The 19,206-nt window shown below is 37.3% G+C and overlaps 1 protein-coding gene across 3 annotated transcripts in view; it reads left to right on the top strand.

Moving 5' to 3' along the window:
- LOC126477028 (protein-L-isoaspartate O-methyltransferase domain-containing protein 1-like) overlaps positions 1-5,557 on the top strand; it is a 49,814-nt gene extending 44,257 nt beyond the window's left edge. For all 3 annotated transcript variants that reach the window (XM_050103587.1, XM_050103588.1, XM_050103586.1), the window contains 2 exons: positions 841-994; positions 3,026-5,557. In XM_050103587.1, the coding sequence (XP_049959544.1) occupies positions 841-994; positions 3,026-3,564 (693 nt within the window). In that variant the 3' untranslated portion in view covers positions 3,565-5,557. The remainder of the gene's footprint in view (positions 1-840; positions 995-3,025) is intronic.
- The last annotated feature ends 13,649 nt before the right edge of the window (positions 5,558-19,206 follow it).

Below are 19,206 nucleotides of genomic sequence, written 5' to 3' on the forward strand. Positions count from 1 at the left end.
ACCTTCATGTTCATGTACCATTTGTTAGTCACTGTGCCATCACGGAATCTTGCACTGAGTATTTCATGACTTGCCACTGCACACCACATAGTCACCTGTTGAGGGTGAAGAGGCTAATCAGTCATGAAATGCAGATTCTCAGTCCCCCAAATGTGCCAATTCGGATTATTGACGAACCCATCCAAATGAAAAATGACTGACAAAAGCAAGGCACGTGTGCATGCACATACTAGTTCCTATCATGGCCCGCAATCAACAGTGCAGTTTGAATGTCTTAAAGCAAACTATTTAGAGGTTATGATGATTTTTATTTAATGTGGTTCAATAATTGACACCCTCGACATGTATCAGAGAATTTACATGCAAAATTATATCATTGTACTATTCTTAATTGAGGAGATATGACATCATAAACATTAAGCTAAACTAACTTTTGTTTGACATTTCACACAAATTACCCAGTTTATATTCATCCATTGCTTCATAATGAGAACACTTAGTGACTTGTAACGAACTTTAAACATAATTTCAAACCTTTTTTAAGCTTTTTCTCACTTACATGCTTAAAGCAAATATAATGCAGAAATCATTTGTAATCAGACATTTGAAGTTGTTTTATACATGGGGGTTTGAATCCTTAAGGAACTGGATATTTGCTGGTTGTTTCCTAAGTTTAGAATGGGCAGTAGTAATTTGTACCAACCTGAAGTCGCCCAACTTACACCTATTCCTCTGCTCTCCTCTTTATTATAATCAAAATTGTATTTTCTTTCTCAGTGTTGCCTGTATTGTAGTTATAAGGAAAATGTTGGCCAAACAATTTTTTTGTGATGTTTGCAGGTCGGAGGCATACTAGTAATGCCATTGAATGAGCAGCTTCTCCAGATTTCTCGCACTTCAGACACAACTTGGGATGTGAAATCAGTACTTCCTGTGTCATTTGCATCACTTTTGGTACCTGATCAAAAAGGGTTCAACCACCAAGTAACTCTACGTAAGTAGAATTTTGTAGAGGGAGGCATATTCTTGCAGTAATTGGGCAATATAGCTATGTAATTGTTTAAGCATTTCTGATGCTGTTTCTTTTATGATTAGAAAATGGTGTATCTGTGTATACCTCCAGTTTATTTTATATTCCTTTCTGTAAAAGATGTGAAGGTGTAGTGTAATGTCCCTGCAATCTTCTTTGATAATTTCTTCAATAAGTACACTGCTGGTTTCTTTTTCCCTGCAGCCACGCGTCCCCACTCCCTACTCATCATTAAAGGAACTCTTGAACCCATAAGGTTCCATCATTCTTCCACTTAATGGTATCCTGCATATCAGTTTTACTCTGAGGATGAATGTATTGTCATTTAGCTACATAATGTATAATAGATCCTATGATCACTTTGTTTCTGTGAAGCTGTGTCTATGACTACTTGTTATCATTCATATGGATTACATTTTTAAAAATTAATAACATTTTTCTTACTGGATGACAGTGCAGAAAATTACTAAAACTCTATGAATTAATATTTAAGTACAATACTGCTGTCCTCAGACTGAAAGTTTATCTTGTGCTTTACTAGACTCATTTTTATTGGAGATAGTACATGCCTGTTTTTCTCTAACCTTTATCTAGCTCTTTCCCAGCTATTTGTGTCTCTTAATGCCTCATGCCTTTGTCTCTGCACATTCGAGGTGCGACAATAAAGTAGTGAGACTGATTTTCTTTGGATGTGGTAACCCTTCAGGCTTGCGTAGGCACAATATCTTTGACGTTGGTCTGTAAGCTGCTTCTAGTCCAAGCTGCACATTGATGCAACTGCTCAGTTGTGAGTTGTGCTGTAATAAGTTAACACGTGTTTGTGTCTCTCATCACGGAAATGGAACCGCATAGTATTGCGCAGCGGTATGCCGTTTCTTTTTATGTTAAGTTGGGTGAAAACGCAACAACAACTTACAAGGCGGTAGGGATTAATTTACCAACTTGATGAGCTCTCTGTGTTAGCAATCAGATGAATGTGGTAGAGCTTTCATGAAGTGTCCAATACAAATTATTATGGTGCAAATTAGTTTTTGTACATGATTAATTAGCTGTATTTTCTGTAGTTCATATTTTTGGCTAATCCAAGCTAATCCAACTCTGTTATAACTGCAACATTCAGAACAAAGACCAGATTTTAAGTCTTACATTGTCTGTGGTTGGATCTGATTTAGTGAAGTTTGGTAAGAAAGAAATGAATTGAGAGTTGTATTAACGAAGTCTGTGAGCTATAAAATAGCCTTGGATTATTTTAGCAGAGGTATTGATATTACAAGCCCTGCCCTTCTCTCTCTCTCTCTCTCTCTCTCTCTCTCTCTCTCTCTCTCTCTCTCTCCCCCCCCCCCCCCCCCCCCCTCTGACCACACACACACACACACACACACACACACACACACACACACATATATATATATATATATCCAAAATCTCATCAGGTAATGAATTGTGCGCCAGTCTAGCTATAATTTGACAATTGGAAAGTCTTGGACAGGTTGACACAAGAACAAAATTTTAATCATTTTCATAAGTTCAGCCATAACTGTAGAATATTTCGACATTTATGAAGAACATGAGAGCTTTATGTAGTTTTTAAGTACATTTGAAATTGGCCGAAAATATGATCCATTATTTTGATTCCTACTTGCTTACTGTGAACCGTTTACTTGTTCTTACATTTTGTAATATGCATAACCAGATGCCACCTGTTGCCTTTGGTTTTACCTTGCACTAGGACGAAGCCGTGTAAATTTTTCTTTCGTAGGGAAGCACACTGTAAGATAGTAAAGCTTATGTGTGCTTCTGATGGAGACTACTGTTGTAGTATTCATAAATATATGAAATATCTCCCCAAAGCTTATATTTCTGTTCAGAATTAGTCAGCTCTCATATGCAGAAATATACTTATGAGTTCTAAAATATTTCTGTTTATCATTAGATACAGCAAGACATTTTAAAATCTAATTAGTGGCATACTTACAGTTCTGTTGTTTTGCACAGCTGATACAGCGCCACCAAGCTTGCAGGAAGCATGCCGAGTAGTATTACGACGGGAGCTACGCCGACTGGTGGAAGCAGAATTACCACCTCCACCACCACCAGCTCCACGCCGTCCTCGATCAAGAGCCTCTGGTTTACGCAGGCATACATTTGGGCAGTTAATGCTTCCATTGCTTGATGGATCAGTAGAGGAACTGCGACCTGTGGCAGGTGTTGTGCGTCTGCCTGCTCCACCATCTGGTTTCAGGAGTGGGGGACGAGGTGGAAAACGCCGCAAATCTGACTCGGGCCTCGGAGATGAGGAGGACGCTGACATTGAAATTTCAGGTGATTCACCTTCAGGGGAAGAAATGGCATCTGGTTCTGACCTGTCTGATGCAGATGGAGATGACTCACCACCGCCCCCACGTCGCCGTACTCCAGCTACAGTACGAACTCCACCTGGTGCAGCTTATGCTGCTGGTATGCGTGCCAAGATCCTTCAGTTGCCACTCCCTCCTACTCTAAAGAGTTTTCTGAACCTGAACAGGGACTTCTAATAGAGTGAAAGTCCTCTTTTACATTGGTGAATTTCTTTTATTATGTGGAGATTGTTGCTTACATGCCCTTCTACACTGAAATAAGATCGATTTATAAATTATTTTGGTTTCCTTTGCTTTTCATTAATTTCTGAGCCTTTCAGTTGTTTTGTGTATAAATTAAAGTTATATGCCAAAATAAACATAGTGGCCAATAACATGGTGCCTGAAATTTTACTTTCTGTGAGATTGAAACAAAATACCAGTAAAATTTTCATTATTATGATTACACGAGGAGTATGTCATAGCCTTGATCTCATCGACAGATTTTATATAGTATACCTGGGTAGGAAGCAGTGACTCTCGTTACATATCCTGCCAAGCACTGTATGAATTTGCTCCAACAGATGCTTACAGCTTACTCTAATAACACATGAGTGGAATTCCAGTCCTCTAATCAGATTCTGCCATGGAATTTGACTGTATCATACTAGCTGTTATTTTATAGATGGAAAATTAAGATATTCTAGAGTTCTCAATACTCTGGTGTTTGTTTAATGTGTTTTTCCCCATTTCTTGTGAAGTTACCTTCAGTAGTAGCCATTTCTAAATGAGATAGTACAGTGGTCATTAATATGCAGCTTATTTATAGCTAAGCCTATAGTTATGAATTCATTTGATAAGTTTGTTTCTTCTAGCTTCCAGTTTCATGTGCTCCTATTTACACTTGACTGGCCAGCTAAACTTTCATTTCTATGTGATAAACTTCCCGGAAAAACATAGGGCTGCTGAAAAGTGTCCATATTTATTTTATCTGTAGGTTCTTCAGAAATTGTTACTTGTTGTTGTAAATCTCTGTATAGATGTAGGAAAAGAGTTACAGAAAACTATTCTGAGAAAGGGAGGAATAAAAGTGGAATTACATGTGTAACTGACAATACTGGAAATACAAGATACAGATCAGAAGAATTAACTTTAACTCACATTCTGAGAGTGACAAGGGGGGCTTTGAAAAGGAACAAGGACAATGTCATGACAGTTATAATAGTAGTAAAATATCTTTTGCGCAGTCATTGTATTACATGTTGTGTGTATGATTTTAGTACTTGATCACTTTTCTCTGGCTGCCTTCATATTCTGATCATTCTCAATCATTTTGTATTATTTTACATGGGAACTGCTGGTTTGTAAATGTTGCACATTATTACTTTCAGGCTTACAAGTGTTGTACAGGATTTACTTGTGGTGTAACTTAAAAATAAATTTGGTGTATTCCTGATTATTACTTGCTTGTTGATGTAAATACTTCACGTTTTGTCCTTTCTGTTGTACTGCTTTCTTATTGGAACAAATCAATTACTTTTTTAGATTGTGATGTAAGCCACTACCAGCTGCATTAATTGAAAACTGTTGGTATTGTGTAAGTCCCATAAATCACTTGATTAAATTTCCCTGTATAAAACCAAAATAGACTCTGTTGTTCTTGGTAGTTCTGAAATATAGGAGGTACATAATGTGTAATAAAGTATCTTGCAAAAACATTGTGTGTGTTCCAGTGTAACATTTTCATGAAATAACTATTTTTAGTTCTGTTACAGGCTTGCTCCGATTTTGCCATATATGTACAAACCTATATGCCAGACAGATATATAAACTTGGTCCAGAGTTACTGATTTCTCACACAGAAAAACCAATTTTGTTATAAAAGATGTTTCTGTACTCCCTATTAACAAAATTTTAATTATGTTGTACTTAATTGCTTATTATGATTCAATGGATTAACCTCCACCCATTGAAGAGTGCTAGGTTTTGAAAGTTCCTAAGTTGTAAAAATTCCTTATAAGTATGTCTAACATGTCATCAACCTTGTTAAAAATCTAAATGATAAATTGTGGTCTATGAAATACGAATTGTGTATTTTAGTGTAAAATATCAGTTTTGTTTGGATATATTTTATATTTTGCTTATGAAACTTGTATTTGTAGCAATGTTAATAAATATTTTAGACATCAAATGTGTGTTTCACTGTAATTACATGAAGAATATGGCACACATTTGTCAGAAATGGGTTGCATGACATATGCCAGCATTTTTTTTTGTTTCCTCTGCCATAACGTATACATACATTATGGAAAAAAATTGCAACACCAAGAAGCAGTTGTGCAACATAAGCAAAAATTGATTGAGGCATTTCTACATCTGGAAGATAATTTCTATTCAAGTTTTGTGCCAGTCTCTTATGAGGTTGCAAATCAGATTTGCTTTAAATACACACTGTAATGTTCACGAGCATTAGTTATCTTCGAGATTGGACGTGGTGGCTTGATGTCAGTCAAGAATGCCTTTAAATGTAACAAAAACCCCATTGTCCACACATTACTGAGTTTGAACGAGGTCATGTAATAGGACTAGCAGAAGCTGTTCCTTCTGTGATATTGCAGAAAGACTCGACTGTAATGTAGCCACTGTACATAACTGCTGGCCGTAATGGTCAAGAGAATGTTCGGTCGCAAGAAGACCAGGCTCTGGACAGCCAATGGCACTACTGAGAAGGAAGACCATAGTGTTTGGCATATGGCTCTGGTGTATCATACTGCATCTGCAGCAGAAATTTGAGCAGCAGTTGGTACCACAGTGACACAACAAACTGTAACAAATCAGTTCCTTCAAGGACAGCTCCAAGCCAGATGCACTGTAGCACATATTCCCCTGACCCCAAATGATCGCCATTCCGACTTAAATGGTGTGAAGCTGAGGAGGGCAGGGTGGAGATCTGCTATGTTTTCCGATGAAAGCTGGTTGTGCCTCGGTGCCAGTGAAAGAGAGAGAGAGAGAGAGAGAGAGTGTGTGTGTGTGTGTGTGTGTGTGTGTGTGTGTGTGTGTGTGTGTGTTTTTTAGGAGAAGGCCAGTCGAGAGCCTGCAACCAACCTGTTTGTATGCTACACCCGCAGTTATGGTGTAGGGTGAGATTTCGTGTGACAGCAGAAGCACTCTTGTGGTAATCCCATGCACCCTGACTGTAAATTTTTACGTCAATCATGATTTTACACGTTGTACTGCCATTCATGAGTCGCAGTCCAGGGTGTGTTTTCCTATAGGATAACAGTCACCCAGATACAGCTGTTGTAACACAACACAATGTGCCAACATGTTGCCTTGGCATCCTTGAGCACCACATCTGTCTCCAATCGAGCACAAGTGGGACATTATCAGATGACAACTCCAGTGTCATTCACAAACAGCCTTCGACATCCCTGTGTTGACCGAACAAGAGCAACTGCCATGGAACTCCATCCCACAGACTGACATCCGGCACATGCACAACACAGTGCATGTATGTTTGTGTTCAACTGGCAGTTACACCAGTTATTAATGTACCAGCATTTCACATTTGCAATGGCTCATCTCGTGCTTACATTAACATGTAATCTTGCAGTGTTAATAAGAAATATGTTACCTAGACAAATTTATTACCAAAATTTTGTTACTCTACATTAATTATGTTTTAGCAGCATGATTTTTTTGTGTGTAAGGGTATTTTCCGTGCCTTCGTGATTTATTATGATAAGACAGGTTACTACCACCTTCTCTCTCCTCCCCCCCCCCCCCCCCACCTCTCTCTCTCTCTCTCTCTCTCTCTCTCTCTCTGCTGGATCAAGCAAAAGCACTTGCCTCCTCCAAGACATGGCACAGATCTCAGCTTCAAATCCTAATTGGTCACATAGCTTAAATCTGCCAGAAAGTTTCAAATCGGTGCACAGTCCTCAACAGAGTGAAAATTCATTCTGGGGTTCTCTAGTCCTTGGGCAAGACATTTCTGTGCTATATCCTCTCTTCCAGGAGTGCTAGGTATGCAGGACAACTTGTAAGAAACTTCAAAAATAGGAGAAGACGTACTGGTAGAAGCAAAGCTGTGAGGGAGTGTCATGAGTTGTCCTTGGATGGCTCAGTCATTGAGCCCTTGCCGGTGAAAGGCAAAAGTCATTTAGCTCAGTCCCATCCAGCACACAATTTTGATGTGCCAAGCATTGAAAATCAGCACACACTGCTGCAGAGTGAAAATTCATTCTGGAAATTGTATACTTAGCCAAATCCAAATCAATATTATTATCAGCAATAATGTTGTCTGTGCATATAAACATTTTGAAAGTTATTTTCCACTTTGTTTTTAAATGCTTGCTTTCTTCATAAAAGCTTGAAAGGAAAGATATATTGTTCTCCACCTGGAAAGATATATTTAGCTTGCTGGGTTTCTCAGATATATCTCTCAGGTAGTATAATTTGAAGAGCAAACTTGCACTGTAAAATAAATTGACATATTTGTAAGTATTTGAGACGAAAATAGTGATACTTCATTTTTTTAAATAATGAAAGCTGTTTAAGAGTGTCCCCTTGACAGCCATCACATTTCCGTTTGCAGTTAAAGTGTAGTGAAATTCTATTCCATTTTACCACATAAGTAAGCAAAGAAACAATTACTAATTGCATGACTTTTAATCATGATAAAATTAGATGCTTTTTGTAATGCAGTGCTAGGGTCTGCAGAAATTTTCTTAGCCACTAAAGCTTCCAGATGAATCCTACAACAATAAAAGTAATTGGATCTTTGCTTGCAGATAAATAAAACACAAAATCCTGCTCTTTTTCGTGCTATCACTGCTGCACTGCTGGGGCATATTCTTATCACATTTATTCCATTCCAAGCCCATTTAATTGCAAAATCATCCATATTTTTAAAAATCTTTTACCCATAATGTGCTCCACAAACAACCAGCAAAATAATCTTTGTGCACACACTCAGCGATACGGTTGCTGACTTACGCCAGCAGTTGTCAGGTTTTTAGCGTCACTTGGTTCATCCACCCGAACTGCATATTTCAATCTTTTTCAATTCTTGCATTAAGTTGCTGACACTGGATGGTGCTCATTTCCAAAATGCATCTGTGTGCTGTATCATAATACATTTTTTGTTAATTTGAGTTCAGATTTTTGGCACCTGTATAATTTCAATCATTCATACAGTCACATAAGATCTTTGTTTACAGTAAAAGGCACTTTAAGCATTGCAACCAAATAAGAGGCTTTATAGTATGCTTTTAATTGCTTCTTCCTGATCAGTGTGTGAGATGTCCTTTGGACTTTTCCGATTTCACATAACCGTTTGAAAGACTTCTCAGGCTTATCGGAAGACAAATGTCTCTTTAATTCTATAAGTTTCAGGCTAATAGTTCGTTTCAAATCAAGCTTACAGGTCTATCTTCAGTATTTGTAAAAATAAAAACATATCCATATTGCAGAAATACTCCATAGTATTTCTGCATTTTTACTTGCAAAGATACGCTGTCTGCGGTTTTAAATAACTCCACATACCTGTTACTACTGGATGGTCCCAGTTCTGCAGCATCCTACCTTGTCTTGATGCTTGACAGATTTAACCACTTACCCATTGCTAAGATACTTTAGATTATTTCTGGTTCTGACAATGATAGAACCCAAATCACTCACTTGTTTCTGGATTTGTATGCCTAAACTTGATAGAAACACAGTTGCTAACCATTTGCACGCAACTGCCATAAACTTCAGCACAAGTAGTCTTCAAGGGGGGCAAGTTTTTGAACCTGATGAGAGTTTCCCATACACAAACAACTAAATATTAGCTGAAATAAAGATAACAAGCTGGCCAAACACCACAACAAATTTGAATGTTTATCACTAATGGCAGTTGTAACTGTCTGCAATAAAATAAGATTGCAAGCAGTGATCGGATGTTTCTTCATCTTTTACTCCCTTGACAAACAATTTAACATTATCAAGAGTTAAGGGTGAGATAAGTTTTTCCTGATATTTACACGACCCCCCCCCCCCCCCCCCAAAAGTGTTCATGACCTGCAGTTTGAAAAGCCTTTAGTGTACCACCAACAGCCATTAATTTAAAGAAAATACAACACCAAAGCAAATATCAAAAATCGTTTTTGCTAAAAGCCAGTCATACTTTCTCATGACAGTGATCTTAGCAGAGTACTAAAGCCTTGTTTAGAGTTGTTAGGACCATCCTTGAACTGTGATTATAACCAGATAACAACTAGGCATATTACCTGACAGACAAAAGCAAGCCGAAATGACACCCATCTATAAACTATGGAAATAAGAAAACTATGTCCAATCACAGACCCAATTCTCTTATTCCATTGTTTTCAGAATTTTTTGAGAAAGTAAATTTGAGAGCATAACTTGATAACTCTTTCAGTTAGTCTCTCGAATACAGAGAATGAGCTCAACTACCCTGTTGGAGTATTCCATGGCCTTACCAAGATCTCTCCTTTTTATTGGCCATAAAATTCTTCTTATTGAGGTAACATGTTCAGATATTAATGGCATCCACATATGGAGTTTTACCTTTGTAACAGGTCTTAACTTCGTAATGGAAAAGGAGAGGATAACATTGACAAACTATGCCAGATGAATAAAATTAAACTCTGAAGAGAAGAACGCCGGCCGGAGTGGCCGAGCGGTTTTAGTAACTACAGTCTGGAACCGCGCGACCACTACGGTCGTAGGTTCGAATCCTGCCTCGGGCATGGATGTGTGTGATGTCCTTAGGTTAGTTAGGTTTAAATAGTTCTAAGTTCTAGGGGACTGATGACCTCAGAAGTTAAGTCCCATAGTGCTCAGAGCCATTTTTGAAGAGAAGAATATGAAGTCCAGAGTTGTGGAGCATTCCATACTTCTTTTCAACTTGGGTAAGCATACTTCCAATGATTTTTAAAGAGTGTTAAAAAAACTGTAATGATTGATAATGATAAAAGCATACTAGTAAGTAGTCTTCACTCAAACATGACTGGCAGAGTCCCTACACCTGATTCCTGACAGTCTCTCTTACTCTCATAGTTTCTTGTATTTTGCTATTTAAAATGAGTAAAAATGGCTTGCAGGTACCAGATAGGGACATTAATGGTCGCACACTAAATGAGACACTGCTTAAAATTGCTTGGAACCCACTTGAGCAACAGGGTAAAATGTAGCCCACACAGAGATAAACTAAAAATTAGATCACTTTGTATGGTTAGCAGTCTGAAGTATTTAACTTGTGTTGCCTTAAATATAGTGTGCCTGAGCATGGTGGCACAGTGTCTATCTCACTGAATTTGCATTTGGGAGGACAGTAGTTCAGATCTCATTCCAGCCATCCAGTTTCAGGTTTTCTGTGGTCTTCGTAAGTCACTTAAAGCAAATTTCAGAATGGTCCCTTTGAAAAAGACATGGCCAGTTCCCTTCCTTCCCTTTTCTGCCTTAATCAGAGGTTGTACTCCATCTCTAATATCCCCATCATAAACAGGATGCTAAACTGTACTCTTCATTTGTCCTTTGAAAACAATGTGTTAGCTGATTCTGCTTATTTTCACTCCTTGCTGTTTCTTGAAACCATGTTTTGGGAGTGCAACAAAAATGTTGAAAGCTTTTAGTCAACAAAAGTAGTTAGTAACATTATTGTGTATAGTATGAGGGGCATTCAATAAGTAATGCAACACATTTTTTTCTGAAAGCAGGTTGATTTTATTCGGGATTTCAATACCTCATATTACTCCTAACTCTCTCAGTAACAAAACCGTAGTGTTCAACATAATCTCTGTTCAATGCAAAGTGTTACACCAACTTATTGGGAGGGCCTGTATGCCTGCATGGCACCACCCTGTGGGTCGGCATTGGAGCTGCGACAATAATCTCCCCATCATCCACATACTGAGTGCATCCTTCATTAGGCCAAACAGATGGAAGTTGAAAGGTGTGAGATCCAGGCTGTAGGGTGGATGAGGAAGAACAGTTCAATTAAGTTTTCTGAGCTCCTTTCAGATGTGTAAACTTGTGTGAGGCCTTGCATTATCATGGAGGAGGAGAAGTTGTTTGCATTCTAGTGGTGATGCACATGCCGAAGTCATTTCTTCATTTTTGTGAGGGTAGCACAATACACTTCACAGTTTATTGTTGCATCATGAAGGAGGACATCAAACAGAATAACCACTTCAGTGTTGTAGAAGACCATCACCATGACTTTATCTCCTGAGGGTGTGGCTTTGATCTTTTTTTTTTTTTTTTTTTTTTTGGAGGAGAGGTGGTATGGCATGACGCAATGGATTGCTGCTGTGTTTCTAGTTCGAAGTGATGAATTCATGTTTCATCACCTGTGATGATGTTTTATAAAAATTAACATGATCATCCTTCTAAAATGCAAGCAGTTCTGCACAGGTAGTCCTTCGTTGCTCTTTGTGGTCTTCTGATAGGCAGCGAGGAACCTGCTAGGCATGCACATTTGAGTACCCCAACTGATGGTGTTGTGTGTCGGCACTACCAACAGAGACGTCCAGTTGAGCAGCAAGGTGTTTGATTGTGATCCATCAATCACCTCAAATGAGAGTGTTGACATGTTCTAACATTGCAGGAGTTACAGCTGTGTGCACCCAGCCAGCACGCTTGAGATTAGGCAGGTTCATGTGACTTCATTGCAGTAATGACAGACACCTTACACAATGACTCACCATGCTTTTGCTCACTGCCAGGTTTCCATAGATATTCTGCAAGCATTTCTGAAGATCTGTGATGCTCTGGTATTCTGCTAAAAGAAACTTGATGATAACACTCTATTTGAAATGAACCTCCATTACAGATGTCACCTATTGGAACTATATGAAACTATAGAGGCTGAAGCAGAGATATTCCATGGTGTTTCACAACAAATTCTGTATTTTTTTCAGCTGGAATTGGCCAAGAAAAAAATATGTGTTGCTTTACTTATTGAATGACCCTTGTAGATAATTGCATATCTGGCAGATTCCTCTTCAAATATCTGTAAAATTGTATTTCTTTTTTTGGCAATATTGAAAATCCGAGGATGAGAAGAACCCAATACTTCTTCAGCTTTATTCAGATACTATTCCATCATAGATAATGATGTCATCTGCAAAAAGACTGAGAGATTACTCTTAATATCATCTATCAGATCATTAATGTGCAAAATGAAAATTAAGGGACCCAACACACTTCGTGGGGGCATACCTGAACTTAATTCCACGTCTACAAATGACACTCCAGCCCAGATAAAGTTCTGGCATCTCCCTACCAAAAAATCCTCAATGCAGTCGTATATTTCATTTGATACTCCATACAAATGTACATATGTTAACAGGTGTTGGTGTGGTACAAAGTCAATAGCTTTTCAGAATTCAAGAAAAACGGCACCCACCTGTTTGCCTTGATCAGTGACTTTAAGGATGTTAGGTGAACAGAGAGCATGCTGGATTATGTATGCCTAACATTTCTGGAATCTGTACTAGTTGGCAGCAAGGAAATCATTTTGATTGAGCTCTGAATATGTTCTAAGTCTGTGCAACTTAGGGATTGTAGTAATATTAGCTGGTAGCTGTGTGGGTCATATATGCTATCCCTCTCAAATACGGTTATGACCTATGCTTTCTTTCAGCCACTGAGCAGTTTTCTGTTATAGGGACTATGATATACAGGTTGGTTGTAAATTGGTGTCCATAAATGAAGGGATATGTTCCTTTTATCAAAAAATTACAAAAAGTCAATATGAACAAGGGTCCAAAAATCCTTTTTTAGAGAGCTACAAAAGGAAATCACATGTAACATTACCAATAAACCCATATAACTCCCTAATGAATGATTTTGGACCCATATTCTTATGGACCTTTTCTAATGTTTTGGTGTTGTGAAACATCCCTACATTTATGGACATCAATTTACAAATGCCCTGTGTTATGCTTAAGAGGAGGACTAACTCAGCTGCAAATTCTGTATAGAATCTAACAGAGACTTCCGTCAGGCCCAAAACCTTGTTCAGTTTTAACAATTTCAGCTGTTTCTAGACACCACTGGCACTAATATTTATATTATTTATATTTGCAATCTTAAGACTTACCTTAGAAGATAGATTAAGGAAAGGAAACCTACATTTCTAGCAGTTGTAGATTTAAAGAAAGCTTTTGAAAATGTTGACTGGAATACTCTCTTTCGAACTCTGAAGCTGGCAGGAGTAAAATACAGGAAGCGAAAGGCTATTTACAGTTTGTACAGAAACCAGATGGCAGTTATAAGAGTTGAGGGGCATGAAAGGGAAGCAGTGATTGAAAATGGAATGAGACAGGGTTGTAGTCTATCCACAATGTTATTCAATCTATATATTGAGCAAGCAGTAAAGGAAACAAAAGAAAAAATCGGAGTAGGAATTGAAATACATGGGGAAGAAATAAAAACTTTGAGGTTTGCTGGTGACATTGTAATACTGTCAGAGACAACAAAAGACCTGGAATAGCAGTTAAACAGAATGGACAGTACCTTGAAAGGAGGATATAAGATGAACATCAACAAAAGCAAAATGAGGTTAATGGAATGTAGATGAAGTAAATCAGGTGATGCTGAGGGAATTATATTAGAAAATGAGACAGAACCTGACTAAAAGAAGAGATCAGTTGGTAGGACACATTCTGAGGCATCAAGGAATCACCAATTTAGTATTGTAGGGTAAAAATTGTAGAGGGAGACCAAGAGATGAATGCATTTAGTGGATCCAGAAGGATGTGGGTTGCAGTAGTTACTCAGAGATGAAGCTTGTACAGGACAGAGTAGCATGGAGAGTTGCTTCAAATCAGTCCCTGGACTGAAGACCACAACAACACATCTTTGCAATTGGGCATGAATTAAAGTGGGGCCTTTGTTACCCTCAATTTCAATACCAGTGTCATCTGTGAGTGACTGTACACTAAGCATGTCGAGGAACTCCTTGGTTTTTGTGAGAACTGTTTGAGATTCTGATATGGCAGTCATTGAAGTCTTCACATGTGCCTTTTTGATAGTATAAGTGTTTCATTTAGCATCTGTCTATGTGCCATTTATTTATAATTTTCTTCATAGAGAAACTGCCCCTTGGAGAGACCCTCCCTTTACGAATTTTTTACTAGGTACACATTTACATCCAACCTTCTATAAGGTTCTGTAGAGGAACTTTCACTCTGCAGTGATTGGACCTTCCAGTATCATATTAAGTATTAATGCAGTTTGCAACGGCTCAACCTCTTCATTAATGTGTATCTGGACTTGTTCGATATCGCGGAGGTTCCCTTTAATGATGGAATGTGTGGAAGATATGCTGAAACTTGCTGTATTGACTTATTCCTATAGTTCAACATGAACCACAAAACACTACTTGTGATTTATTCTTTTCTCATTCCTCACAATATTTTTCCATTCATCCACCTTGTCTTCTGTATACTTTAGTGAACATTCTTCTGCTTTTACCTTTTTTCTTTGTTTTGAATGTCATCGTCCAGTATACTTATTGAATTACCTATCTTTACTCTTGAAATATTAAAAAAATTATTAATCTTTGTTCCTCTGTCATTTTCATATGTGTAAGAAGTATAACACAGCTCTTCTAAATCAAATCTGAGTGTCTCAAGACAGTCCTATAAACTTCTTTCTCACTTTTCATATTTTTTACCACAGATTTTTGGAAGGCCTTTTCTTTATGGGTGTTCATTATGTAAGGAGCTTTATTTGCATTCTAATGTCTAATTTTTGTATGAATTTACATTGCTGTTTTTTAGTATAGATGTTCTTACAAAGTTAGCATGTCATCTCAAGTTTAATGATTCTAGCACCATTCATATATTAGTGAATCACAGTATCTGAATTACTCAGCTGAGGTTTACAAATTTTTGGGTTTTATTGGACTTTTTGCAATTTCAATCTTTGGCATTTTGAGTGCATCCTAAATTTTGATCTTGAACTATTCCAAATGTTGAGATTTGAAGGTCTGTTTCCTTTGCAATTTTTCGAAAAGATGTATCTGAATAATGGCTGAATATGTATTTTGAACAAATACTCACCTGCAAAAGCCAGATGTATAATCCAAAACCTTTGTTTTTGGTTTCCAGTTTGATTTCATTATCTATTTATGTTTCTTATAATACCATTTTCCATTCTCAAAATAATTTTTTCCATGATATAGTTAAAGAGATGCCTGTCTCCTTGGAGCCTTGTTTTATTCCTGGATGCTTGTGATAATTTTCTTACAAATTTCACTTTGGAGTCCATGCATTTGTGAGGGATTGTATGATTCAGTTTGTCAGTCAGTTATCTATTTTGAATTCATGGTGTGTGGACAGAAAAGTTGAACTGTCTATAGAAATGTATATTGCTTGGAAGACAATGGAAGTGATGGAAAACTCATGGTATTGTTTTGTCTGTAAGTAATGTCCGGTTAATGTGAGGTAGTTGAATATTTGTCTCATCTTCCTTGTGGCATCCTCCCTGATGTAGCTGTCCATCAATCTGGCTTTCTAACCAGCTCCATATGGCACTTTATAGGAAATTAGTTTGTTACTGAACGGATCACTCATTCCCAATATTTGATTGCATCCATTTTGTCTTTCCTTTTGTGAAGCTTACGAATTAGTTCATCTTTCCAGTCTTGTGATATTTCTCACACTTCCAAATTAAAAAAAAAAATTGTAGTATAGGACTTATTTGTTAGCTTTGGACAAGTAAGTGCCCATGTAATTACTTGTATTCCATGTTCTCTTTTAGTTTTAGCTTGTTACCATTTTCCTACGCGTCCGGCCATCCTGATTTAGGTTTTCCGTGATTTTCCTAAATCGCTCCAGGCAAATGCCGGGATGGTTCCTTTGAAAGGGCACGGCCGACTTCCTTCCCCATCCTTCCCTAATCCGATGACCTCGTTGTCTGGTCTCCTTCCCCAAAACAACCCAACCATTTTTCTTACTGTTATGGACTAGTTGGTGAAGAGTTCACATTTTGTCTCTCATGTGATTTAAACATTAATTTCTCTTTGGTTCCTTCCCATTTGGTAATTTTTTAAAGTTCTTAGCTAGTAGTGTACAGTTTTGTTTGTTGTTAAGTGTTAAACCGTCCCCTTTTCTTTTCTAAAGCACAGTCTTGGAGGCAGGTGTAGTTCCTTCGTGACTGTTTCAAAAACTTCTTCACTGGGTGCTGTTGTTCCTTGTTAAGTGTTTTCTTTGAAGTTATTAGTCTTTTTAGTTGTTGCTTCGCTAATTTTCTGGAAGTGGTGGTAATTTTATTGGCTTTTATTCAATTTCCTTGCTCATATTCTGTTATCCAGGGCTTTGTGACATGTACCATCTGTGCTTCATAGTTCATCTTATAACAGCAGTTTTGTCAGCTATTAATTTGAAAAATTGTCTCAATGTTATTGTTAATTTATTTTAATTTTTGGCGGAATCATCATGTTGTTGTATACTTTTTTCTTGTATTATCTCATTTGGGAAGCATTTGGATTTTTATTTTAGCCAAAAAGGCTTTGTTCCCATATTAATTTCTATTCTGATTTTTAAATTCACAGTTTCTTTTTTATTTTGAACCTATATTGCCACATATTTAAATTCTGAATACTTTGTGTATGTTCTCTGGGTCTCTTGCTTTCTGGGAAGGTATTTGGTAGAAGTAGATGTCAGTTTTAGACTGAAGACTTTTGGTTTGTCCTATGTAGGATACTCTCATACTATCTTCTTATGCATTGAAGTCTCCAAGTAGTTTCTTGACAGTGCCTTTGGGAATTCATTTATTTTGCCTAATAGCCCTTTGAAGAATTTTTGTGATACTCTATCTGAATTTGTTTCTTCTTTCTTAGTTATTGGGATGTGAATGAATAGAAGTGTATTTTTGTATACATGTGACAGTGACATGTTTCCCCAGATGTAAACCAGACTTTGTTGATGAAATTCAGAATTTTTTACATTAAATGTTTCTGGTACTATTATATTTTTAAACAGCCCTTCCTAATATGAAGAACCGGCAGTAACGAGACCACTGCTCAATAAATGACTAGATTTAAGTTCATTATAAAGAATGACTTTTTTTGTCTTTTCAGTTGATGCAATTGTTAACCCTACAGATGGGGCCTTAAATGCTGCTTTACTGTGGAGCCAGATGAAGCCTGGTTACTATAACAAGTTGTTGCCCTCCATTACTCAAATAATCTTGAGATGGGCAATGATGCCTCTACAGCATCATCATCATCACCATCATCCGTCTTTTGACACACACTGCTGGATAAAAGACTCCTGTAGATTTTTTTCATGCTTTATGATCTTCATATATTTCCTTACATTTCTCCTGCATTGTTTGTAATGTCATCTGCCCATCTTCCATGAGGTATTTTTTTCTTTTATTGTCTCTAGGAATCAATCAAAGAACATCAGCAGATCAACTGCCATCTACGCATCAACCTGACTGCATGTCTAACCACATCTTTCATATTTCATTAGAGTCATGGCTTTCAGTCTAGTCTCTCGTGTGATCCGTTTTTTTGTCGTTGACTTCATTTGTCAAAGATTTGGTTTCCTGTCATTCCAACAATTTTTAACATGCACTTCTGAAACACTCTCTGAGTAGTCCTTGTTTTTATTAATAGTTTTTGCATTGAAAATGTATGCCTAAGTGCTTTAAGTCAAAACAGTTAATAGGTGCTGGTTGTAAATTTTGCTTTTCAAATACACTGGAAAAATAGTTTTTGAGCTCCTGTTTCATTACCAAAAGCATTCCAAACTATTGTACTCTGCCTACTTATTAAGTTTCTTCTTACTTTACTTTACAAGTGTCTAGGGCCTTATCAACCATACGCCTGCTCTATGAGCCTCTTCCACTTCTGTCTGTCCAATGCACTGTTTGTCCAGTTGCTGTTGCTGTTCATCCTAGTTGTGTTCTCTCGAATGTTATCCCATCATCTGATTCTGGGTCTTCCTCTTTCTCTTGTTCCATCTAGTGTTCTGCTGAATGCCATTCTACGTAGTCTATTCTCTGTCATTGTTGCTATATGGCCTGCCCAATTCAACCTTCTCCTCTTGAGCACTTCAACGATGTTACGGTATTTGTATGTCCTCTTAAATCTTCATTTTTTTCTTATTCTCTATTCCATGTTATTTTCGTCATATACAGGTCCAAAAATTTTCCTTAGTACTTTTCTTTCGAATATTAATAGTTTTTCTTCATCTTTCTTTCCAAATATTAATGTTTCACATCCATATAACATCACAGGTATAATGGTCGATTGATATAAGTGGATTCTGAAGTGATCTTTTCCTTAGAATTTTGATGAAACTAAAAAGTGTCTTGTTTGCTGTTGCTAAACGGGCATCTATTTCTTTATCTGTTCTGTTGTTATTACTAAAAAGACTTCCCAGGTACTTGAAGTGGTCAACAGCCTTGAAATTGAATTCATCTGCAGTCAAAGGTACATCTTTTCTGGTTTTCTTACTTATGGGCAGGTATTCTGTCTTTTCTTCATTAACATGTAATCCTGTTTTCTCAGCAATTTTGTAGTAATTGTGCATCATTCTGATTAATTCTGTTTTGGAACTACTTATCAGTGCTACATCATCTGCATAGGCAAGTGTTATAATGTTCACATGCTGCAGCTGGATCCCTTGTGGACTGGTTTTAGAAAGTTCTCTATCGATCATCTCTAGTACAAGGTTAGATAAAATAGGTGAAATGGCATCCCCTTGTCTCAGTCCAATGCACACCTTAAAATCTTCAGTTTCTCCTACCAGTGTCTTTATGCGACATAAAGTTTCGTCTATACACATTTTAACTAATCTGATTAATTTTGAT

The sequence above is a fragment of the Schistocerca serialis genome, chromosome 1 (assembly GCF_023864345.2).
Source record: "Schistocerca serialis cubense isolate TAMUIC-IGC-003099 chromosome 1, iqSchSeri2.2, whole genome shotgun sequence".
NCBI lineage: Eukaryota > Metazoa > Arthropoda > Insecta > Orthoptera > Acrididae > Schistocerca > Schistocerca serialis.